Source organism: Artibeus jamaicensis, unplaced genomic scaffold (assembly GCF_021234435.1).
Source record: "Artibeus jamaicensis isolate MK-2021 breed Jamaican fruit bat unplaced genomic scaffold, CSHL_Jam_final scaffold_847, whole genome shotgun sequence".
Classification (NCBI taxonomy): domain Eukaryota; kingdom Metazoa; phylum Chordata; class Mammalia; order Chiroptera; family Phyllostomidae; genus Artibeus; species Artibeus jamaicensis.
In genome coordinates, this window is record NW_026522057.1 from 31,331,696 (window position 1) to 31,353,378 (window position 21,683).

The following is a 21,683-nucleotide window of genomic DNA, read 5'->3' on the forward strand; positions in this document are numbered from 1 at the left end:
GCCCCCGGTGACCACCACTTCCACTGGACAAGGCCCACCTATAAGGGCTTAGGCTCTGGCCACAGACTCTCCCTCCCTCAGGGCCTGAGCCTGACCACAGTGGCATCAGCAGGGGTCAGCTCTCCGCGTGTCTCTCATGACTCGGGCCATCAGGTGGGACAGATGACCTCGGGGGCCAGAGAGCCGCTGGGGCATCAGGTCCCTCCGTCTGTGCGGCCAGCAGCCTTGTGCATGGCTTGGAGGATGCCCCTACCCTGTGAGCGCTCAGGTGGGCACTGTCTTCCTTCTTCCCTGGATATCTGGCACGGAGCTGTGATGGACACCCCTTCCGAGGCCACGCTGCCTGGCTTCCTCAGGGAGCCTCTGGGGAGACCGACAACCGGAGGGGAGAAGGTCCAGGTCTTGCCCAATGGGTGCTGACCTCCCAGAGCCTAGGGGAGTGGAGGTCAGGTCCCCGGCCTGCGCTGACCTGGGGACAGTCCTGGCCTGGGCTCAGCAGCTTTTGTCCGGCACTCTGGCTGGACTGGTGGGGTCTTTCCTGTGTGGGACCACTGCCTGAGGGTGGTCCTAGGCTCCAGGCAGCTTCAAGAGCAGTGCTGGGGTGGGGTGAGAGGGGCAGCACCTACCCCGCCCAGGTCCCACACTAGGGCTGCCCCTCTTGTTACTCTCTTGCCAGGGGGGACTCCCTCTAGTGGACCAAGTCTTCCTCCCGGAGCTGGGGAAAGGCCACTGGCTCACTGCGGTGGGAGACGCCTGTGGCTGGATCCTTCCCAGCCCAACAGAAGGGGAGCTGCTCAAGGTCTCCCTTGACCGACAACCTCAGGGTGGTTAGATTGACAGAGCCCGGGGCGGAGGAGTGGGGGGGAAATCCTTGCACTTGTTGCCAGAAGCTGCGTGCCCGGGCACGTCCGGGCTCACGTGCGCGCGCACAGCTGCTGTGCTGACGCCCGCCACCTCCGGGGTTGCCTTGGCATCACAAGCTCTGCTCACACCCGCACCCCCGAGTGCGCCCCGCAATCACTTGGCCCGTGTTGCTCAAAGTTCCCGGGGATACCGGTAGAGCGTGCGCGAGGTCGGAGCTGGCGCGGGGGTGCAAGGCGGTACCGGGTATCCTCCCTTCCAGTGGCGACCCAAGTCCTCGGCTTTCTGAGAAGCCCCCAACAGCCCGCCAATGTGACCAGGAAGCCTCCGGACTTTGAACACCCACGGGCCGGGGAGCCCTCGCGAGGGGGCGGAGAACCGGAACCCCGTCAAGCGACACTTTTCGGAGGGCTCCCGACGGGGCGGGGGGGGGGGTCTCTCCTCTGACGGCTGGGGGCGTGACCTGCAGGTGGGTCCCCACCGACCTCCTGACCTGGAGGCACTCCCTGTCTGCACCGGCCGACAGCCCCAGAGTGTGTCGTGGGCACCTTCGCGAGCCCGGCCGGGAGACAGGGGGCGGGTCCGGAAAGAGCGCGTTGGACGCCGCGCGCGGGCGCGCAGTCCGGAGCCCAGCCACGAGCGCGCCCCGCTCTCTCGCGCCTGCGCAGCCCCGCCTCCGCGGCGCAGACGGCCCGGTGACGTCAGGCTCCGCCGCGCTCTCGGGCGCCCCCCGCAGGCGGCGCTCGCATCCCCGTGCCGGGCGGTCCCTGGAACTGCGCGGCCCGAGGGGGCGGCCGGGCCTCGCGCGGTCCCTGCCTGTGTCCCCGGGTCGGGGGCGGATGGGCGGCCGCGAGCCGCGGGGCAGCAGCTGGGGTGTGCGCGGAGTCGGGGGCGGCCGGGCGGGCGAGGCCGGGGCGGCCGGGCCGAGAGCAGGCCGGCGGAGGGGAGGCGCCCGTGTCCAAGCCCGGGGCCGGGCCTGAACGCTGTGCGGGCCCCGCGCCCGCCGCCGCCGCACCATGGCGGAGACCAAGATCATCTATCACATGGACGAGGAGGAGACGCCGTACCTGGTCAAGCTGCCCGTGGCGCCCGAGCGCGTCACGCTGGCCGACTTCAAGAACGTGCTCAGCAATCGGCCGGTGCACGCCTACAAATTCTTCTTCAAGTCCATGGACCAGGACTTCGGGTCAGTGGGCCGCCGGATCCGCGCGTGGCGCTGGGTTGGCACCTGTCTGCGCAGCGGCGGGGCTAGCGTCCTGGCTTCTCCACCCTTCTTGGGCCTGGGCTTGTGGGCCTGAGTGCGTGTGACCTGCGTGTCAGAGCCTGTGGTTCAGGGCGACCCGCACTAGGGCTCGCTCTCTCCCCTCTGCGTAGTGCAGGTGCTTCGGGCTGGCCTGGAAGCTCGTGGTTTATGGGACCTGGGGTCAGCGAGTATCCGTGGGAATGTCAGGGCTGAAGGGGTCAAGGTGGGGGCAGAGCCCCAGCCACACAGTGGGTCCCCTAGTTCGCATAGAGGGGAAACGAGGAGACCTGGGACAGGGGCACGGATCTGTGTGCTGGGGTCTGCAGAAGTTTCCAGGGGCTCAAGGCAGACTAGCCATGGCCACTTGCTCCAGGATCCTGAGGACAAGGCAGAGGTTAAGGGTCACTCCACCCACCCCTGCCCTGGGGATTGCTTGCCATTGGGCCTCTGTCCCTGCACTGGGCGTCCTGGGAGCAGCCTGTGGGTCAGCGTCCCTGCACTGATGCCTGCGGCGGCTGGCGGTCTCACTGACAGCACTTCACACTTGCTCTGGCTGGGCCTCTGGGACACAGAGCAGGAGGCCGGCTGTTCGCTCCAGGCCTGACCCAGCGCTGCCAGCAGTAACCTGAGTCCCAGAGCTGGGAGGGGGCCAGGGGCCCTGTGGCAGGTGTGCCTGGCTGCCCTGGGGCAGCCCATGTCCTTGCATGTGGCTCCGTCTGGGGATTTTGACATTGAGGCTGTTTCCTGGATTCTGTAGTCTGCCCGGCCCCTGGGCGGCTGCAGCTGAGGTGCAGCTGGGGCTGCTCTGCGGCCCGTGGGGACCTGAGGGACATTTGGACAACTGGACTTTCTGGGTGCCCCCATCACGGAGAGGCACAGAGGGACAGGTGTGTCCCTGGCAGCCTTGGAAGGCAGGATGCCCCAGCCCTGGCTGGCAGCTTGGGAGCCCACCTGGGGCCAGGCTCCATGGTGGGTGGGGGGGTACTCTGCTGCCGCACTCAGTGGTCTCATGAAGTCTCTGCTTCTCTGGGTCCTGGTGGCTTTGGCTGTGACCATGGGCTCTGTGAAAGGCCACTTATGTTTTTAACTCAGTTTATTGTCTTGACAAGTTACCAAAGTCACACATGTTCTTTGCCACAAACTGAAGCTGGCATAGAGCCAGTGGTGTGTCAGTCACGTGCCCAGTCCCCAGTGTGCCATCCTCTGACCCCAACCTCTGGCCTGTGTCCGAGAGCCCCGCAGGGCCCCCACCCCACCGGCACCCCCAGGGAGGCCTGCCTGCCGGGGGATTCTCAGGACCTGTGGGTGCGCTGGCCCAGGAGGTGGGCAGGCAGGCCCTTGGGGTCTTGGAGCAGGACTGGGGTTCCCAGGTTGCCTGGGAGCGGCTGGGATGCTGGCTGGAGCAGGGGCCACTGTGGGTCGAGGTGGGTCGGGAGGAGGACAGATCGGGGTGACGTTGGAAGGCGCAGTGAGCACACAGAGTGGAGGAGGCTCACTGTGTGTCCTCCCAGGATCTCTGGCCGGTGGCCTGGAGGTCAAGGGTCCCCGTCAGCTGCCTCCTTCCTCTCCTCTTCTGAGGTGTGCCTGCAGAGTTCCAGGTCTGTCTGTCTGTCCAGCAGTGTCATTTCTTCCCGGGACAAGCTCCCTCTGGGATGGGTGACCCATCCAACCTTAGTGTGAAGGGGACCTGGATGTCTAGTGGATGCAGCTGGACGGGGGGGGGGGGGCAGGGGGCAGGTCCTGTGGGGCCAGGACAGTGGCCCCCCGTGACGGGGTGACTTCAGGTGGGGGCCTGGGCGTGCTGTCCCCACCCATCCTGCTGTCGGCTGGGCCCTGGATTCCCGAACCTCTGCTTCGGGCCACAGATGGCCGCCCAGTGAGGGAAGGGGCATCCGAGGTGGGGCCGGGTCCCATTTCCGGTGGGTCTCTTTGGCTGAATGGGTAGGGGCCTTGCACCCACCGCCCACTTTTCCCGGGCAGGTCACAGCTGTCCTGACCCATCAAAGTGGGGGAGGGCCTCTGGGTCCGTGGTGAGGGGCAGCATAGGGCGGCCGTGGAGCCTAGCCCTTGGCTCCCCGGAGGTGGAGGGTGTTGGGAGCGCAGCTCCTCTGCCAGGCTGGACTGGGCACGTAGTTTATCTGGCTGTGGCCCAGATGCCTCTGTTTCTGGGTCAGGACCTCTGGTCTCTGGGGCCACCTGCCTGTGGGCCCTGGACGGTGCTGGGTGGGGGCTGTGGGGTAGGGGTGGCGACTCCGCCTGGCCGAGTCCTACTCTGCTCTCCACAGCTGTGCCATTTGGGGTCAGTGGCCCCTGGAGGTGACGGTCACCCCCCAGAACATGCGGTGAGATGTGGAGGACTGAGCCCCTCCGTGTCCTGATGCGGAGTCTGAACCTGGTGGGAGGCTACTGGGGGGCTCGGGCACGGCCCTTCCTCCCTTGTCCCGGGCCTGTTCTCTTCCCCAGCTTCCCGCTCTGTGGTGGGGAGGGAGGGCGGGGGACCCTGTGTCTCTGGGGACACACTTAGGGCTGTTCCCCAGGGAAGGGCTGGCTGTGGCCACTGCAGCTTCAGGAGCCTCTTGGGCCCCCTGGCCCTTGGCTGTGCCCAGCGCCCAGGGCTCTGCTTGGAGCACACCCCTTGCCAGGGCGAGTCTGCGGGGGTAGCGGGCGGGGCAGCCACAAGTCCGTGGTTACTGGGATCTGGCCGGCCACCCTGAGGTCAGGGGCAAGACGCCACCAGGGGTGCCTGAGTTGCCGCTTCCGAGGGTTGGGGGACCTGCACCAGAGGCCTGCTCCCCCTCCCAGGGAGGCCGGCCCAGGGGGGGCCTCGGGGTGGCGGTGGGGCATTTCCCCCCGGGGAGAGCCCTGTGCCCTGTGCCCTGGGGCTCTGGCATCTGTCTGCTGCTTCCCTGCTGTCCTGGCCCAGCAGGGCTGAGGCCCGTGGGACCCCCATTGCCCGGGGCCCAGGTGGGCGGTAGGGTGCTCTGTCTTGGGTGTAGGATGGGGGTTCTTTAGGCCGGGGAGGGCTGGGAGCAGGACCTCTGGGACCTGTGGGGGTGTCTGTGCCTGGGTGGGGGACTCAGAGGCCTCCGGCAGCCCTGGGGGATGGGTCGAGAGGCCCCAGGCGGGGGAGCAGTAGGGGTTTGGGGTGTTCCTAGGCCCCGGGGAAGCCGGGGAGCCCTGTGGTGTGGGGGCTGAGGACGCTTATCTGCCTCTCTGCGGGTGAGTCAGAAAGGGCGGGAGCTTGGGCGTGGTGGGGAGGCCACTGGAGGGGTCACCGGTCTGTGTGGGGACCGGCCCTGTGCTGCTGGCAGTCAGAAGCAGTGCCCCTGACTGTCCCCCGGCCACCCCAGCTTTTCTGTGTCCTCGGCCAGACACGGGCCAGGCCATGGCCTCCACAGAAGCTCAGCTCTGCAGGGCTGTGGTGCACCCAAGGGGGCAGCCGACCTAGGGGCTCCTCTTCCCTGGGGTGTGGGGCCCTGAGAAGTGTTGTGTCCCCTTTTCTGTGCACGTGGGGCTGGACCTGGGAGGTGTCTGGGGTATTGTCCACAGGACCCTGGTAGGTGCCCCCGCCCTCAGGTTGTCCCTGTCTCCCCCGTCCGCTCTACCCCCAGGTCCAGAGTCCCTCCTGGGGGTGGGGTGCACTGAGGCCTTCTCCCTGGGTGGGGCGTGGGCTGTCTGCTCTGGGGGCTCCTTCACCCAGGACTCACTGAGCTGAGGCTGCTTCCAGGTCCCGGCTCCTGGCTCTCATTCCTCCGCTGGGCCCAAGTCTCGGGCACGGAAAGCCCGCTGAGCCCAGCAGAGCGCCCAGCCCCTCCCGCTGCAGCCCCCCTCCCCCACCGGGCCTGCCCCCGGACCTCCAGGGGCCACAGTGGGGGCAGGGGGGTGTGTCTGGGCCACACCCCATGCCTGTCCTGCCCCTTGGGCCCTTGCCACTGTGCTGGCTGCCATCCCTGTCACCTCTTTGAACCTGAAACCTGGCCCCCCCACACCTTTTTCCAACCCCAGGGAAATGGGCGGTCTTCTCACTTTTCCGTGCCCTGGCCCTCTGCTTCCTGCCCTTCCCAACCCTCCCGCCCATGGGACCAGGGACAGCTTTAAAAAATACTCCCCGCTGATTGCTGGGTAGTGGGCGTGGTGCAGGGCTTCCTGATCTCTCTGGTCTTGAGTTGGGCTGGTGCAGCCTGGGGACCTGCTGGTTTCCCTGTGGGAATCAGGGGAGAGAGAGTTTAGGGGGACAGTGTGTCCTGCCACCTCAACCTGCCTGTGTCTGTGGGTCTTCCCGCCCCCACATCTGTGCCATGACTCGGCCCTGTACTGGGGTGTGGAGCCCTGGGGGGGGGTTGGGGCCCCTCCCTGGGGCCCCTCCCTCACAGAGTCCCCCCCGAGGGCGCACAGGAGCAGAGCAGGTGGAACTCGTGTTATGGGGTGCTGCAGGCAGTGACACCCCAGTGCTGTTGGAGCGGCAGTCTGGAGTCTGTGGACTGGGCCCTGGCAAGGGACCTCAGGATGACCAGAGGCCCCAGCAAGGGAGTGTGGTGGGTGGGGTGACCTTGAGGGCCTGGTGGGCGTCCCATGGAGGTGTCTGCCTGCAGGGTGGTCAAGGAGGAGATCTCCGCTGACAACGCCCGGCTGCCCTGCTTCAACGGCCGTGTGGTGTCCTGGGTGAGTGGGGGATGGGGCGGGGGGGGCGGGGCTGCAGTGAGCTGAGTGTGCAGGTGGAGGAAGGCTGGTCGCCTGTGACCCGCGTGTGCTGTGGGGTGGGCGGTGCGGCCGGAGGTTGGTAGCATCCCCGAGCGTCACTGTCCTCCGCAGCTGGTCCTGGCCGAGGGTGCACACTCGGACACTGGTTCTCAGGCCACCGACGGCCACGGCGACCTGCCCCCGCCCCTGGAGCGGATGGGTGGCATTGGGGACTCCCGGCCCCCCTCTTTCCAGTAAGAATTTTGGGGGCTTGAGCCTGGTGGTCCTGCAGGGCCCCCTCCAAGCCTGTTGGGAGACGGGCAGCTGGGCAGAGCCTCCAGCCAGGAGGGACTGGTCAGCAGAGGAGGGGCCGGCAGAGAGGCCCAGGCCCAGTGGGTGGTGGATGAGGGTTTTCCGGAGTCAGGGTCTCGCCTGGTGAGGGCAGGCGAGGGGGTGAGAGGGGCCGAGGCCGTGGTGCCCAGTCTGCCCGACGCTGTCCTCGGCACAGCCCGAACGTGGCCAGCAGCCGGGACGGGATGGACAACGAGACTGGCACGGAGTCCATGGTCAGCCACCGGCGCGAGCGAGCCCGACGCCGAAACCGGGATGAGGGTAACGGGCCCCCAGGCCCCGCGGTGCACCCCAGTCCCCGCTGACCACGTGTCCCTGCCCCAGGCCCTTGGGGGTCTCTGGGGAGAGGTCTGAGGCCTGACCTCCTGAGGACCTCCTTGACCCCGCGCTTACACTGCCTGCTCCCAGGTCCACAGGGGCTTGAGCCCACACAGGCCACTGGGACCCCCAGGGAGTGTGGTCGGCTCACTCCTCTCTCACCCCCACAGCCGCCCGGGCCAATGGGCACCCGAGGGGGGACCGGCGGCGAGACCTGGGTCTCCCCCCAGACAGCACGTCCACTGTGCTGAGCAGCGAGCTGGAGTCCAGCAGCTTCATCGACTCTGACGAGGAGGACAACACGAGCCGGTGCGTGTGAGTACATGTGTGCAAAGGCACACGTGCCCACACAGGTGTTTCAGCCTCACAGGTGTGCGTGGGCATGCATCGTGGCTGTGGTGTGTGCACACGGGCGTTTTACAGCGGCGCTCGCACGCTGCATGAGTGTGTGTGTATGCAGGGGGTGTGCCACATGCACTCGGTGCACACTTGAGTGTGTGCCGGCACGGACAGCCGTGTTGCCTGCCTGGTGTTGATTGATGTCTGGTTTGCCTGTGAGCAGTGAGCCCCGTAGGTGTGGGCGTGCGTGTGTCGTGCACTGTGCAGGGTGGGCTGCCCGGGAGCCGCCCAGCCTCCCGACCAACCCTGCCTGGCGTCTCCAGCGCCCTCCCTGGACTGTGTGTGTGGGGCGGGGGGTGCCTGTTCTCTGCCACCTCCTCCCTCCAGCTCCCCTCCCCTGACCTGGGCACCTCTGACCTCCATGCCACCCCCACTTCTGCACCCCCAGGCTGAGCAGCTCCACGGAGCAGAGCACCTCCTCACGGCTCATCCGGAAGCACAAGCGGCGGCGGCGGAAGCAGCGCCTGCGGCAGGCGGACCGCGTAGGTAGCAGCGGCCGGGGCTGGGGTGGGCCGTGCGCCTGCCCGGGCCCCTCACCTGGTGCCCTTTCAGGCCTCGTCCTTCAGCAGCATCACGGACTCCACCATGTCCCTGAACATTGTCACCGTCACGCTCAACATGGGTGAGGCTGCCGTGGCCCCCGGGGGGGTGGGGTCTCCGGGCCGGGCTGCTCACCGTTCCCCCCCACAGAAAGGCACCACTTCCTGGGCATCAGCATTGTGGGCCAGAGCAACGACCGCGGGGACGGCGGCATCTACATCGGCTCCATCATGAAGGGCGGGGCCGTGGCTGCCGACGGCCGCATCGAGCCGGGCGACATGCTGCTGCAGGTGGGGCTGCGGGAGCTGCTGGGGGGGTTGGAAGGCCCGCACCCCCCCACCTGCCACTGCACTGAACCCGTCCCCCCAGGTGAACGATGTCAACTTCGAGAACATGAGCAATGACGATGCCGTGCGGGTGCTGCGGGAGATTGTGTCCCAGACGGGGTGAGTCCTGGGGACACAGTGGGGGGTGGGGGGGTGCACAGGGGTCCCGTATGACCCTCTCCTTTCTGCCCAACAGGCCCATCAGCCTCACGGTGGCCAAGTGCTGGGACCCAACCCCCCGGAGCTACTTCACCGTGCCCAGGGGTGAGTGGGCTCCGGTGCTGGCGGGCGGGGGTGGGGGCGCTGGCCGGGCTGGGGGCCTCCCTCCCTCCTGCCCTTGTGCCCCACTTTCTCCTCCACATCTGCTCTTCACTGTCTGTTGCCACGTGGCGGCCACCCAGCTGACCCTGTGCGGCCCATCGACCCGGCCGCCTGGCTGTCCCACACGGCGGCGCTGACCGGAGCCCTGCCCCGCTACGGTACGAGCCCCTGCTCCAGCGCCGTCACGCGCACCAGCTCCTCCTCACTAACCAGCTCTGTGCCTGGCGCCCCACGTAAGTGGCACTTAGTCCAGGAAACGGACACCAGCCGAGGACCAGGTCGAGGCGCCCGGCAGGGCCACACCCCAGGGCCAGCGTCAGGATCCCTGCTGCGGCCGCAAGGCCCCCTGTGCCCAGGGCACGTCCCGTGTGGGGCAGTGGAGGCGCCTGGTGGCCGGGACAGCCTGGTCTGCCCCGGGGCCCCGGGGCCGGTGTGCGTGGAGTCTCGCCTGCTCTCTCTGCTGCTAACACGACTAACCGCGGGGGAGGGGCGGCAGGAGGGGCGACGCCGAGGTCCCACTGGGCTGTGGGCTGGGGGGGGGGGCCCACGCAGGGATAGCAGAGCAGCCCCCCACGGCCACGCCCCTGTCTGGGGGCCCCACAGCCACAGCCTGCGAGGGCCCGCCGCCGCTGCCCACTGAGGAAGGCGGTGTCTTGCAGAGCTGGAGGAGGCGCCGCTGACCGTGAAGAGCGACATGGCCGCCGTGGTCCGGGTCATGCAGCTGCCCGACTCCGGGCTGGAGATCCGAGACCGGATGTGGCTCAAGATCACCATCGCCAACGCCGTGATCGGTGAGTGGCCTGCTGGGACCGGGAGGGCGCCGTGGGCGGGCAGTGGCCCGGCTGCTGTGTGACGTGAGCCTCGGCAGGGGCGGACGTGGTGGACTGGCTGTACACGCACGTGGAGGGCTTCAAGGAGCGGCGGGAGGCGCGCAAGTACGCCAGCAGCATGCTGAAGCGCGGCTTCCTGCGGCACACGGTGAACAAGGTCACCTTCTCCGAGCAGTGCTACTACGTCTTTGGGGACCTGTGCAGCAGTGAGTGGGGCTGCAGGGTGGGGGCCCTGGGAGGCCCACCCCCGCCGCTCTTACCCTCTGCTCCCTTTTGCCAGATCTCGAAGCCCTGAACCTCAACAGCGGCTCCAGCGGGGCCTCGGACCAGGACACGCTGGCCCCGCTGCCCCACCCGGCTCCCTGGCCCCTGGGCCAGGGCTATCCCTACCAGTATCCGGGGCCCCCGCCCTGCTTCCCGCCTGCATACCAGGACCCCAGCTTCAGCTACGGCAGCGGCAGTGCCGGGAGTCAGCAGAGTGAAGGTGAGAGCCTGCCAGGGCCTGGCTCCCTGCCCCCCGCTGCCTGGCTCTGCCCTGTGTGCTCCGCCTGCTCTGCTGCGGCTCTGGGTGGGCTCCCTTTCCTGGGGTGAGTGGCTGGGGGGTGGTGAGGAGGAACTGGAGGCTCGGGGGGTTCTGGGGCAGAGGCAGAGGCAGGAGGCGGTGCGGGAAGGGCAGCGAGTGTCGGGGTGGACTAGAGCAGCTGGGCCCCAGGCTCAGCGGAGGACAGACAGCTTCCCCAGATGCCTGCCGCCCAGCCCGGGGCCAGAGGCGGCGGTGACCTAGACAACCACACTCCACATTGGGATGTGCAGTGGGCTTGGGGACAGGCTGGGGCGCCCCTGAGGAGGGACAGTGGCCTGAGGCTGAGTAGACCAGTGAGGCTGGGGGCAGGGCCCACATGCTCTGGGGAGGGTCGGGCAACTAGCCCCCATGGATCCAGGCAGGAGGGCAGGGTGCAGGGCCGTGGTGCCGGAGGGAAGCTGGTGGCGGGTGCGCCCTGATAGGCGGGTGTGGGTTCCCGGGCGGGGCCTGGCGTGTAACTCGTGCTCTCCGTTGCTTTGTGCTGAGCAAGCCTTAGACTGAAGGACTAGCGGAGCGGACCCTCGGGCCGGTAAGCCTGGGTCCTGTCCGGCTCCCTCCCGGCATGCCCCTCGCCAGGCGGCGTCCTTGGGTCCCCTGTGCTTCCTGAGAGCCCAGGACGAGGCTGAGCCGAGTAGTTGGCTAGGGCCCTGGGGTCTGATAGAAGGTGGGTCTCGGGGAGGGGCGCCCAGGAGGGCCGATGCGAGCTGGCACACCAGGCCTCCGCTGCTGCCTGCTTCTGAGCTGCCAGGCCAGGCCCTCGGTGCCCGCATCAGGGTGAGGTGTAGGGGCACCGCGCTGGCCCCAGAGGAGCCCCGCCTGCCTGCCTCTGCCCCCGCCCCGCTGCCGCTGCTCTCGCGTCTGGGCAGGGCCAGTCCTGCCCTGTGTCTGCATGGCCACCCCCACCCCTACCCCGGCTTGGGACCACCAGGCTCTGCCCCTGGTTGCCTTAGCAGTGACCAGTTGTCCTGGAAGAGCCGAGGCCTGGCCCTGACCGTCCATTCTCCCCCTTCTCCACCGCAGGAAGCAAAAGCAGCGGGTCTGCCCGGAGCGCAGGCGGGAGCAGCCGGCGGGCCCTGGGCCGAGAGCAGGAGCGCCGGGGGCCGGGAGCTGGGGGCAGTGGCAGCGAGTCGGACCACACAGCCCCAAGCGGAGCAGGTGGCGGCGGCTGGCGGGAGCGTCCTGCCAGCCAGCTCAGCCGTGGTGGCAGCCCACACAGCCAGGCCTCAGCCACTGCTCCGGGGCTCCCCCCACTGCACCCCCTGACGAAGGCATACTCAGTGGTGGGTGGGCCACCTGGGGGGCCCCCCGTCCGGGAGCTGGCCGCTGTCCCCCCAGAGCTGACAGGCAGCCGCCAGTCCTTCCAGAAGGCCATGGGGAACCCCTGCGAGTTCTTCGTCGACATCATGTGACCGGGAACAGTGTGCTCTCTGCTGCCCCCTGCAGGAAGGCGCTGGAGCTTGTGTGGCCCTTGCCTTGGCAGTGGCCATCCTGGGTCAGGCCAGCCTCCCTTGTGCGCAAGGGGCCATGCTGTGGGGTCCAGGGCCAGGCAGAGTGGGGGCAGGCTGGGGGGCAGCCACAGTCCTGTGAGCTGGACTCAGCAGCCCAGCTGCTCCTGTCAGGCCAGTGTGTCCTTGGGGACCCTGGGGAGCTGCCTCTGTGCCCCCAGGACGCCTGTTGCCCAGGGTGGTGTGCACAGGGCCCCAGGCCAGGCCAAGCGGTGGTGGCTGGGCCCGAGCCTTGCTGGCCGCCTGCAGCTCCCGCCCGCCTTGCAGGGGTGTAATTTATTTATTTATTGCTTGGCCTGTGTCCTTTGGGGGAGGTCGTGGCCAAGTCAGCCCCATTCCGGCCGGAGCAGAGCTTGCGTGACCCCTCCGCCACCAGATCTCTGCGTGAGTGCAGGGACACAGGTCCCATCAGAGTACTGGGGGGGCCGGTGAGGGGTGGGTGGGAGCGGGGCACTCTCGGCAGAAGGCGGGGTAGAGCGCGTGCATGCTCAGCTGCTGCCGGGGCAGCTCTGGGGAAGCTGGCAGCCAGTGCCCCGCCCTGCCGTCCCCAGGTCCAGCCCCAGGCACACGGCTCCCTGCCCTCGACCGGCCTGCACGCGTCTGCGCTGCTGAAGCCGTAACCAGTCAGAGTGTTGTCCGGGTAGTTGTAGAGCCACTTCTGTGCAAATGCTATTTTAAACACGAAAAAGCATTTAATTTTATGGGACTGACGTGTGGCCTGTGTCTCTTTTCCTGTGTCCGGCTGCCTTAAGGAGGGGGGGTGTGGGAGCAGGTCTAGGCTCCCTGGGGTCGGGCCGGAGCCGGCCCAGGACTAGCCAGGCACTGTCCTCGGGCCCAGTTCAGTGAAGAGGCGCCAACCCGCGCTGGCAGCTGGCCAGGTCCTGGCAGAAAGTCTTCTGTACGAAGTGCTGGTTCCAGGGGTCCCCTCCTGGCAGCTGGCGCTGGCCTTGGTGCTGACCCCCAACCCTGGCTGGGCTCTGTCCACGGTGCTGGTGGTGGGCCGACCCGTTCTACCCACTCAGGGCAGGAAGAGAGAAGGAAGCTGGTGTCCCTCTCCACACGAGTGGGCCTCTCTCCTGCGCTGGGGCCCCTGGTTGGGCAGCCCCAGCCACTTGCCAGCCTCCCGCTCGCTCCAGTGATGATTGGTGGGGTGCTGGTGGGGGACCCAGGCTTGGCCCAGCTGTGGGGCTCCCCTGAGCACAGTGTGGGCCTCAGGGGCCTGGGAGACCTCCAGCCCCTCTCTGCAGGGTCCCTGGGCAGCATGACAAGGACAGCTGTCCCTGGCTGTCCTGGCCCCCGGTGCCCAGGTGGTGAGATCTCACAGGGCCCATTCAGTCCCGGGGTCATTTGGTGAAGGTCAGCAGGCAGCCTGGGAACAATCTAGAGGTGGGGGCAGTGCCTAGCAGGGTGCAACAGCCTTCGGGTGGTTTGTGTGGGCATCAGGTCTGGTTTCAGTGGGGCGAAGCCACTGGGTCATGGGCTACTGGTTTTTGCTCAGTCTCCTGTCCACCCCTGCTGCCACCGTGCCCTCTGGCATCGCCAGGAACCCCTCCCAAGAAGAACTCGGGAGTGTTGCTCTCTGACTGCCACAGCAGCAAGCAGCACTTGGGCAGGTGGAAGGTGCCCAGGATGCCCAGGGCGCAGAGCAGGCTGGCGCCCATCTGCACGGTGGGCTGGTGGACCACGGGCACGTTGGCGAATAGAGGCACGAAGGAGACCCAGGTGATGAAGTAGGCCAGCGTGGCAAAGGTGAGGCTGCGGGCGCCGTTGTAGCGGCCAGGCTGGCTGCGCACCAGGAAGGTGCCCAGGAAGCACAGCAACGCCAGCGTGGCGTTGGCTGTGTGCAGCAGGCCAAAGCCGACCCAGGAGCGCATGCGGCAGTGCACCAGCGCCTCCGTGGGCAGCACCTGCCAGTCCGTCACCACCTCGGGTGGGAAGGCCCCCAGGGACCAGGCGCACAGCACAGCCTCCACCAGCACGGCGAGCAGCACTGCCAGCCAGGCCTGGGGCCCCCGCAGGTGGCTGCGCAGCCGGGCAGCCCAGCTTGATGGCAGCTCTGACTCCACAAAGACCTCGGCTGCCTGCAGGACGAGGGTGCTCAGGCAGCCGGACAGCGGGAGGTGCAGCAGCGGCTGCTGGGCCAGGCAGTGGGCGGGGCTGGGCCGGCCAGGGAACAGGAGGGCACTGAGGCAGACGAGGCCCAGGCAGGCCAGGCCAAAGCAGGCCCGAGGCCCGCCCGAGGCCCGGACCAAGGGGCTGTCCCGGTGCCAGACAAATAGCCCCAGGGCCGCCAGCACCAGGCCCAGCACCAGGCCCAGCAGCGCAAGCAGCAGCAGTGTGGCCGGCTCCCCCCACGCCAGGAACTTGGGCTTGCGGGGGAAACAGCGCAGGCTCTTGTCTGGTGACCACTGGTCCTGCTCACACTGGGTGCAGAGGAGGTCGTCTGCAGTGAGGGGGGAGAGAGAGGGTGCTGGGGGCACCGCCCCCCCAGCCTTGCCCCATTCCAGGCTTGACCTGGGTGTCAGCCTCTGAGCTGGGACATAGCAGGGTCCTCTCCAGGCTGCATGCTCCCAGCCCCACAGGGCCCCCCCCATGCCTACCTTGGTTTGTGTAGACCAGCAGGGAAGGGGCTGAGCTGGGAAGGGGGCTCACCTGGGCTGCGCTGGTAGCTGCCGGCCGTGCAGTCCACACAGTCGTAGCAGCAGGAGTGGAAGCCTTTCACGCGGCGCACCTGGCCCTCCTCGCAGCGCCTCGAGCACTGGGACATGGGCATCTGGCGGGGCCTCAGGACTAAGGCTCTGCTGGGCTGGGTGCACCCACCCCCGCCCCCCCAGGCGGGGCAGACCTCGGTTTGGAGCTTCCCCGTGGCTCTTACCGTGTTCCTCGGCGTGTGCCAGTTCATCCGGGACGGCTGCAGCTGCAGGCGGCCATCAAAGCTGCCCACGGTGCGCAGCTCAGGTATCTGGTCCTGCCACACCCACAGCTTCAGGTCGTAGCCCAGGTCCACGTTCCCGCTGGTGTCAAACCGCAGCTCAAGGCCGCTCGCCTGGAAGCTCATGTTGTACATGTTTTCCAGGAGCTGCTGGGCGTGAGGAGCTGTGGGCGGGGCCAGGCCAGCTACCTGAGGCCCAGACCCCTGCCCCCGACCTGTGCCGGACACACACAGGGCCAGCACAGCTCACCCCGTCCCCCTCACCTGCCAGGGCTGCACGGGCTCCCGCGCGGGGCAGCCCGAGGTGCCGCACAGCAGCGTGTTGTGCAGGGCCTGGGCCACGGCGTACACCGCCGCGTAGGCCGCGAAGGTCTGGTGGTGCCGGAGGCTCGCGGACACGTTGTCCAGTGAGATGTGGTCGCACTGGGGGCAGCGCGGCCCCACCACGTGGTCCTCCGGGCCCGGCCGCTTTGAGTCCAGTGAGGCGCAGAAGGCGGGGTCTGCGGCCATGGCCAGGCGGGTCTGCACGTAGGACTCGAAGTCGGGCAGCGGGGCGCCCTGCTGCAGGAAGCCCAGCACGGTGCCCACCTGCGCCATGCCGGGCAGCGTCATGACCAGGTCCGAGGTCAGCCAGGCCTCACTGGCCACCCACACCTTGGGCGAGAGCCTGCTTCGGATGCTGTAGCTGAAGAGAGTGCGGGCGGCCCGGGCGGAGGAGAAGAGGACCACCACCTCCACGCTGCTCTGGTTCACCTGGCGCAGCAGGTCCCACATGGTGCCCAGCTGCTCACCTGTGACTCCGGGCAGAGGCACCAGGCCCTCCTGCGCGATGCAGATGCCCTTCGTGCTGGCCAGGCTGGAGAAGAGGCTGAGGCCCTGCCGGCCGTACTCCTCGTCGCTGGCCAGGGCGGCCACCCAGTTCCAGTGCAGCGCCAGCAGCAGCTCCACCATGGCCGTCGCCTGCACTTGGTCGCTGGGCACCGTGCGGAAGAAGGACGGGAAGGCTTCCCGGTCGCTCAGCTTGTCCATGCTGGCACCGTAGCTGACCTGCAGTGGCCAGGAGGTGTGTCCTGACAGGGACTGGCTCCTGCCGTGAGCTGGGGTGGCGGGGGGTGGGGGGTGGGCGGCGAGGGGGCTAGGGGGGCGCACCTGGGGCATGAGGAAGAAACCGAAGAGCTTGCCGGTGATGAGGGCGAGCTCGGAAGACTGGGGCCCGATGACCGCCAGCACGCGGGGCTGGTGCTGCGAGTAGTCGCAGTGGGCGGCTACGTCTCGGCCGCCTGCCTTGGCCATGAACATGAGGCTGGGCTTTATGGCCACCACAGGGTCTGAGCATGTGTCGAAGAAGTCGTAGCCCAGGAGCGTCCCGGGCAGCAGGGAAGACCCTCTGTTGATCTCCTCCACGGCCATCTTTCCTGCCAGTGCCCAGAGCAGGCCGAGCGGGGACAACCTGGGGCCACACGGGGCTGCAGCTGGGGACACCTCACCCCTGCTGGGGAGCACCCACCCGGCCCCCCCACAGCCTCCCTACCTGGTGCACGTGGTGGTGTTGGGCTGTGTCCTGTCGCAGAGGCCTGTGTCCTCAGCCGCGCCCAGGGGGAAGAGCCCCCCCAGCACGTAGTCGCCCTGCATCCTGAGCTGCCGGGACAGGCACAGCGGGGCCCCCGCCGCCAGGCCCAGCAGAGCGGAGAGGCCCAGCAGAGCCAGGCACAGCATGGCAGGTGGCGGCCTCTGCAGGGATGGCCAGGGGGCGAGTTGGGGGCCCAGATATGGTGACTTGGGGCTGGGAGGGGTGGAAGATTTGCTTAGCAAAACTCACCTGCCACGCCCAGGGGCCCCTGAGGACGCCCTCACGTCTCTGGGCCCGAGGTTTCCGCACGTCAGTTCCTGTTGGTCAGATGCCACCAAGACTGGCCAGCTGTGATTTGGGCAGGCAGGCTTTGAGCAGCCACTGACTGTGACCTCGATGCCTTGCTGCACCCCAGCCCCTGGGCACCCATCCTGCTCCTGGACAGGGAGAGGGACACCCAGGATTCTTCCGCCTGAGGGTCCCAGGCTCTCCAGCTGCTTGTGGGAGGGTCTCGGAGGGACCAGTGCCTGGGGAGCAAGCAACCCCTTTGCTCTGCAGCACCGGGGTGGCACCTCAGCAGTCAGGAGGAGACTGCAGGGGGGACCCCAGGAGCCCGTCTGGGGGGACCCTCTAGTCTGCGGCTGGGGTAGGGACAGTCCTGGAGCGGGGACCTCTCGGCCTGCCTAGGAGCAGTGTACCTTGGGGCTCTGGGTGGTCCTTCTGCCCTGGACCCAAGGCCTGGAAGCATCGGGAGCCCTGGGGTTGGCTGTGTCGCCCAGGTCTGGGAACCTGCCTGAGAAGGAGCCCCCGCCGTGGGGACGGGGCTCTCAGCTGGGCCTGCAGGGGGTTGCATGCAAAGGAGGGAGGAGAGGCTGTAACCAAATGGGCTGCAGCAGGTCTGCCGGCACCAGGTGCGCAGGCGGCAGTTCCGGGGCCCCTTCCCCTCCCCGGGGGCTCCGCCAGTGCCGTGCTCCAGGGTGGAGGTGTGCCCCGAGGAGCTGGGGGAGGCTGGCTGGCAGCATGGTTGGGGTGGGGCTCTGGGCATCCCAGCCAGGGCTGGCAGACATTTACTGGGGGTGGTCTGGGGACCAGTGTTTGCCTGTTCCCACTGGCCTGTGGGGAGGCCAACTGCTCAGCACACTTAGGACACACGCGTACAACACCTGGTGCACGACACAAATAGTGCATTGCACCTGCACACCCACGGCACGGTTCACACACGTGTGCTTCCCAGCCCATGTGGACCCCAGGCGGTCCTCCCAGGCAAGTCCTGAATTGCCATTGGCCATTGCTGGTGCCCACACGGGGCCCTGGACACTGCTCAGCGTGGACAAGCCTTGGCACGGGGTCTGGCATTGGGGCGATGTCCGAGAGGGGACCCTTCCTGACATGTGTCCTCTTTCGGTCTGGAGCCACGTTGCAGCCTTGAGCAGCCCCCGCACTGCTGGCCGCAGCTGGGCAGGTCCATCTCCTGCCTGCCCTTCCAGCCCCGCCCTTTGATCTGTCTTATCACCAACAAAAACTTCACCCTGTGGACCTCCTTAGAGGACTGGGGGGACCAAGCTAAACCCTGCAGGGGATAGCTGGGCAGTGGCCCCCACGTGGTGGGTGGGGCAGGACGCAGCACCTGTGGCTGATGCTGCCCTGCCCTTGAGGGCCCCCCTCCCCTGCCCTGAGACCAGGCACCCTCCACATCTCCACCCTGAAACTCAGAATCCACTTCTGTAATTATAATTTATTTACATTGCAAAAATCATCACCCGTATTATAGTTTCCAAGGGTCCCCGCAAGGTCACACTCATGCAGGACTGCTGCGTGGTGGGTCCTTGGCACCGGAGGTCCTGAGGTCACAGTGGAGAGGCGGCGGGGCAGGCCGGGGGGGGTGGAATGCAGCATCTTGTGGGACGCCCACAAGGGAGAGGCTGGCTGGCCCAGCAGCCCTGGGCTCCCGGGGGCTCCGGGGTTGTGCTGTGCAGACTCGCAGCAGCTGCCTGGGGAAGTGGGGCTGCAGAAGGCAGCTGATGTGTGCTCCGGGCTCCAGCTCCCGGCTGTCACTGCCAAGGACACGTGGGTCCCTGGCTAGCACGGAGGTGAGTGGCAAGGGATGAGAGGCATTGCCAACAGCTGCCCATGTTCCCTCCCTGCCTGGGGGACAGCCAGCCTGGTATGGAGGGGCCACAGGCAGCCCACCTGGCCACAGACACAGGACCCAGTGGGCCTGACAGGACAAGCACTGGCTGGCTACAGGGGCTGGTGAGTCACCCCTTTCACAGACTTGACTCACAGGTGAGGGTGGCCTCTCAGGCTTTCGAAGGAAGGCCAAGACTGCTCGACCTCCCTGTACTCTGCACCTTACCCACCTGGCTGGCGCCTGCCTTCTCTGTCCTGCCCAGGTGGGCCATGCCGGGCCTGTGGTTTCCCTGCCCCTGGGGCACCCAGAAAGCTGTGCTGTGGGACTGGCGGGCCTGGCTGCCCCGGCCTAGCTCTGGAGAAGGGGTGCCCTCCCAGCCTGGGCCCAGGGGCCCCTAGGGCAGGTCCAGCAGGGCGTGTTCCTCGTAGAGCTTCTGGGAGATGTCGTACACGTGCTGGATGAAGGGCAGGGCCTCGCCCAGCATCTCCACGGCCTGCTCAGGGGGCCCCACATTCATGGTCTCCAGGAAGACCTTGCGCGTGGGCAGCGTGCAGAAGGCCACGGTGACAGCCCGGCGGACAATCCAGGGGTGGTAGGCGGCCAGTGAGGCGTTGTAGGAGTCCGTGCAGAGAGTGGAGGTGCGGGCGTCCTCCGGGCTGGTGCGCAGGCTCTCCAGGAAGAGCTGCAGCCAGCGCAGTGCCCGGTGCAGCCGGAGCACGGTCCGGCAGCCCGAGTCTGGGTGGCTGGAGCGGCACTGCAGGTCCACCAGCTGGTTGCCCACCTCGTAGGCCACCATGGACTGCAGGCTGCTGTAGTGGTCCCGTCGTGGGCCACTGCGCAGCCGCTCCATGATCTGCAGCTTCGCCACCACGTCCTTGGAGATGAAGGAGAACATGACGCCCAGGCTGTTCAAAAACCTGGGAGGGAAAGCAGGTGCTGAGCTTGGGGTGCAGCGGTGCCTGCACCCAGGGGTGTGGCTGGGGGAGCCCCACCTGGGCAGCGGCCCTTCCACGCACCTGACCAGCCCCCTCCAGCCGGTGAGGTAGTGCTCCAGCAGCACCTCTCCCTGCTCGTTGAGGCACTTCTTGAAACTGGTGAGCACAACTTTCAGATTGAAGTCCGACTCCAGGTCGTCCATCTCCAATGGGGCTGAGAGTCAGCGCACTCCTTGGGGGGCAGGAGCAGCAGGAGAGAACGGCTGGGGTCCCACTCTCCCTCCCCAGGAGCCTCCCTCCCTCTGCTTGGGCGGCACCCTCTCCGACACCCACCTGGCCTGTGCCATGCCCCTTCCTGGAGCCAGTGCCCACAGACCTTGGCCACCGCCCCTCCCTGCCACTCAGTCTCTCTCAACCCACTCTCGCTACATCTTAGGCACAGCAGACACCTCTGCTTGCGTTTTCTTGCTTATCTGGGCAGAGTTGGTCTCTCTCACCAAAGTGCCCGTTCTCACTTGAAGAGACGCCTGCTGGGTCCTCACCCAGAGCCAGGCGCTCCTCTAGCACGAGGGTGCTCAGCACCCAAGACAACCAGCCCAGCTTCATCAGGGCAACATTCCAGTGGGGGCGGGGGCAGAGCCAGACAATGACAAATCGGAATCTCAAAGGGGCAGGTGGAGGACGACAGTGGAGTGACGTGGGAGGCCGGGGCCAGCAGCCGTGCCCATCCTTGCCCACAGTTGCACCCACCCTAAAGCCAGAGCAGAGGTCATGGGTCAGCATGTGCTGGGCAGGTTTTGAAACACATACCAGTCTCTTCCTGCTCTGGGCTCTGCTTGCATACATACAGTCACTCTGCAAATATCCAAGCGCCCACGCATCATATGGGTGTCACTGAGTATCCCAATCCCGTCTACCTGGGTGCCCAGGACCAGCACTGAAGGGTGGTCCTTATGGGCTCTGAGGATTCAGCTGCCTCTCACCACATGTCCAGGACAAGCTCCCATCCCACTGGGCCTGGGGGTTCCTGTGCCTCGGGTTCCCTGAGGGACCCCAGCAAGTGAAGGAGGCCACCCAAGATGTGGCAATAGCCCCAGCTGGGAACCGGATACCCGGGAGGCTGTGCTGGATCTGCCTCCCACTCTGTGGGCAGGTCACTCACCACCCTAAAATCTGGTCCGTCTGGTCCATCTCCCCCATCGCTGGGGAAGATGGGCCACCCACACTGCCCAGACTGGGGGAGCATCTGAAGGGACCCAGTTGGTTCCGAGACCCTGCAGGCCCCAAGGGCCGGGCCGAATGTTGGGTGTAGGGCAGAGCCCTCCCGGGGAGCTCATCCTCAGGAACATGTTTATCTGGAGTCTTCCAGCACCTCCACCCCCCAGGGCCTCCATTTTGTGTCCACTGAGCAGGTGGACAGTTTCTAGGCACTCAGGGCTAAATTCCTGGCCCCCAGACATCCTGTGGGCCTGGCCTTCCTGCCAAGAATTCCAGCCAGCAAACAGCAGGAGCTGCCAGGAGCCTTTCGGAGCCTGGAAACAGGAAGGGCCGTGGCTGTGCAGCTGGTGGGCAGCCCGCCAACTGTGGGAAGGTGATGCAGGGCACCACCAAGGCTATCCCCCGGAGCAGCCGCGGCCCCAAGGTCAGGGCCCCGGGTCCGGTGGCTGACAGCAGGCTGAAGTCACCGGGGAGGGAGCACTCATCCTGCCACCCAGGCCCAGAGTGTGGGTGCGGCCTGGTCCAGAAAGGCCTGCCAGTCTCTCCTGGGAAGGGGACACCAGGAGGCGCCGGACTTGGGTGCGGTGGGAGCCCAGTCCCGGGAGGGTCCTGCTCCAGATGAGGCCCAGGAATGGAGTAGGGGCCCGGGTCCAAGCTGGCGTGGGAGCCAGGTCCTCGGCCGCGCCTTTCTGCACCCGGCTTCCTGCACCCGGCTTCCTGCACCCGGCTTCCCGCACCCGGGGTCCCTTGCCCTGCCCCCTCAGCGATGCCCAGGCCCACCGCCCTGCTCGGTTGGGCTCGGTTCACCAGAGCTCACCTTAGCTGCCGCCACCGCCGCCACCGCCGCCAGACCTGCCGCCCCGCCACCGCCGCCCCGCCCCCCCGGCCTCCCGCCCCTGGTCTCCCTGGGCCGCTCGGGATTGGTTGACCGCTGCCCAAT

At 67.4% G+C, this 21,683-nt stretch overlaps 3 protein-coding genes across 9 annotated transcripts; 1 reads left to right on the forward strand and 2 right to left on the reverse strand.

Annotated features, from left to right (window-relative positions):
• The first annotated feature begins 1,633 nt into the window (after positions 1-1,633).
• DVL1 (dishevelled segment polarity protein 1) lies at positions 1,634-12,658 on the forward strand. 4 transcript variants are annotated; one of them, XM_053660236.1, is made up of 15 exons: positions 1,634-2,047; positions 6,697-6,766; positions 6,917-7,038; positions 7,293-7,396; positions 7,624-7,768; positions 8,241-8,334; positions 8,405-8,474; positions 8,543-8,682; positions 8,762-8,838; positions 8,915-8,982; positions 9,120-9,272; positions 9,699-9,830; positions 9,908-10,075; positions 10,150-10,353; positions 11,473-12,658. In XM_053660236.1, the coding sequence occupies exons 1-15, from the start codon at positions 1,878-1,880 to the stop codon at positions 11,859-11,861; spliced, it is 2,106 nt and encodes a 701-aa protein (XP_053516211.1). In that variant the 5' UTR covers positions 1,634-1,877; the 3' UTR covers positions 11,862-12,658. The 4 variants fall into 4 exon arrangements, with proteins under 4 accessions (XP_053516211.1, XP_053516212.1, XP_037002789.2 ...); XM_053660237.1 differs by having other exon boundaries at positions 9,120-9,197; XM_037146894.2 differs by having other exon boundaries at positions 7,624-7,762.
• TAS1R3 (taste 1 receptor member 3) lies at positions 12,657-17,350 on the reverse strand. Of its 3 annotated transcripts, XM_053660235.1 has the most exons (8): positions 17,158-17,350; positions 16,709-16,807; positions 16,421-16,620; positions 16,039-16,304; positions 15,154-15,936; positions 14,833-15,036; positions 14,610-14,730; positions 12,657-14,400 (listed from the first exon to the last, which is right to left on the reverse strand). In XM_053660235.1, the coding sequence occupies exons 1-8, from the start codon at positions 17,310-17,312 to the stop codon at positions 13,409-13,411; spliced, it is 2,820 nt and encodes a 939-aa protein (XP_053516210.1). In that variant the 5' UTR covers positions 17,313-17,350; the 3' UTR covers positions 12,657-13,408. The 3 variants fall into 3 exon arrangements, with proteins under 3 accessions (XP_053516210.1, XP_053516209.1, XP_037002788.2); XM_053660234.1 differs by having other exon boundaries at positions 14,610-15,036; XM_037146893.2 differs by having other exon boundaries at positions 16,039-16,339; positions 16,421-17,350.
• A 66-nt stretch (positions 17,351-17,416) lies between these two features.
• Positions 17,417-21,616, reverse strand: CPTP (ceramide-1-phosphate transfer protein). Of its 2 annotated transcripts, XM_037146899.2 has the most exons (4): positions 21,561-21,608; positions 20,336-20,380; positions 19,607-19,757; positions 17,417-19,507 (listed from the first exon to the last, which is right to left on the reverse strand). In XM_037146899.2, exons 3-4 carry the CDS (start codon positions 19,726-19,728, stop codon positions 18,985-18,987), a joined length of 645 nt encoding a protein of 214 aa, XP_037002794.2. In that variant the 5' UTR covers positions 19,729-19,757; positions 20,336-20,380; positions 21,561-21,608; the 3' UTR covers positions 17,417-18,984. The 2 variants fall into 2 exon arrangements, with proteins under 2 accessions (XP_037002794.2, XP_037002796.2); XM_037146901.2 differs by lacking the exon at positions 20,336-20,380 and having other exon boundaries at positions 21,561-21,616.
• Between the last annotated feature and the right edge of the window lie 67 nt (positions 21,617-21,683).

Coding starts and splice junctions, on each gene's coding strand:
- TAS1R3 (XM_053660234.1), bottom strand. CDS start 17,312: ATGCAACCCCCTGCAGGCCCAGCTGAGAGCCCCGTCCCCACGGCGGGG. Junction 16,808..17,157: donor GGACCACCCAGAGCCCCAAG/GTACACTGCTCC, acceptor CCCAAATCACAG/CTGGCCAGTCTTGGTGGCAT. Junction 15,937..16,038: donor GTTTCTTCCTCATGCCCCAG/GTGCGCCCCCCT, acceptor TGGCCACTGCAG/GTCAGCTACGGTGCCAGCAT.
- CPTP (XM_037146901.2), bottom strand. CDS start 19,728: ATGGACGACCTGGAGTCGGACTTCAATCTGAAAGTTGTGCTCACCAGT. Junction 19,508..19,606: donor GGCTGGAGGGGGCTGGTCAG/GTGCGTGGAAGG, acceptor TTTCCCTCCCAG/GTTTTTGAACAGCCTGGGCG.
- DVL1 (XM_053660236.1), top strand. CDS start 1,878: ATGGCGGAGACCAAGATCATCTATCACATGGACGAGGAGGAGACGCCG. Junction 6,767..6,916: donor ACGGCCGTGTGGTGTCCTGG/GTGAGTGGGGGA, acceptor TGTCCTCCGCAG/CTGGTCCTGGCCGAGGGTGC. Junction 8,683..8,761: donor CGGGCGACATGCTGCTGCAG/GTGGGGCTGCGG, acceptor CCGTCCCCCCAG/GTGAACGATGTCAACTTCGA.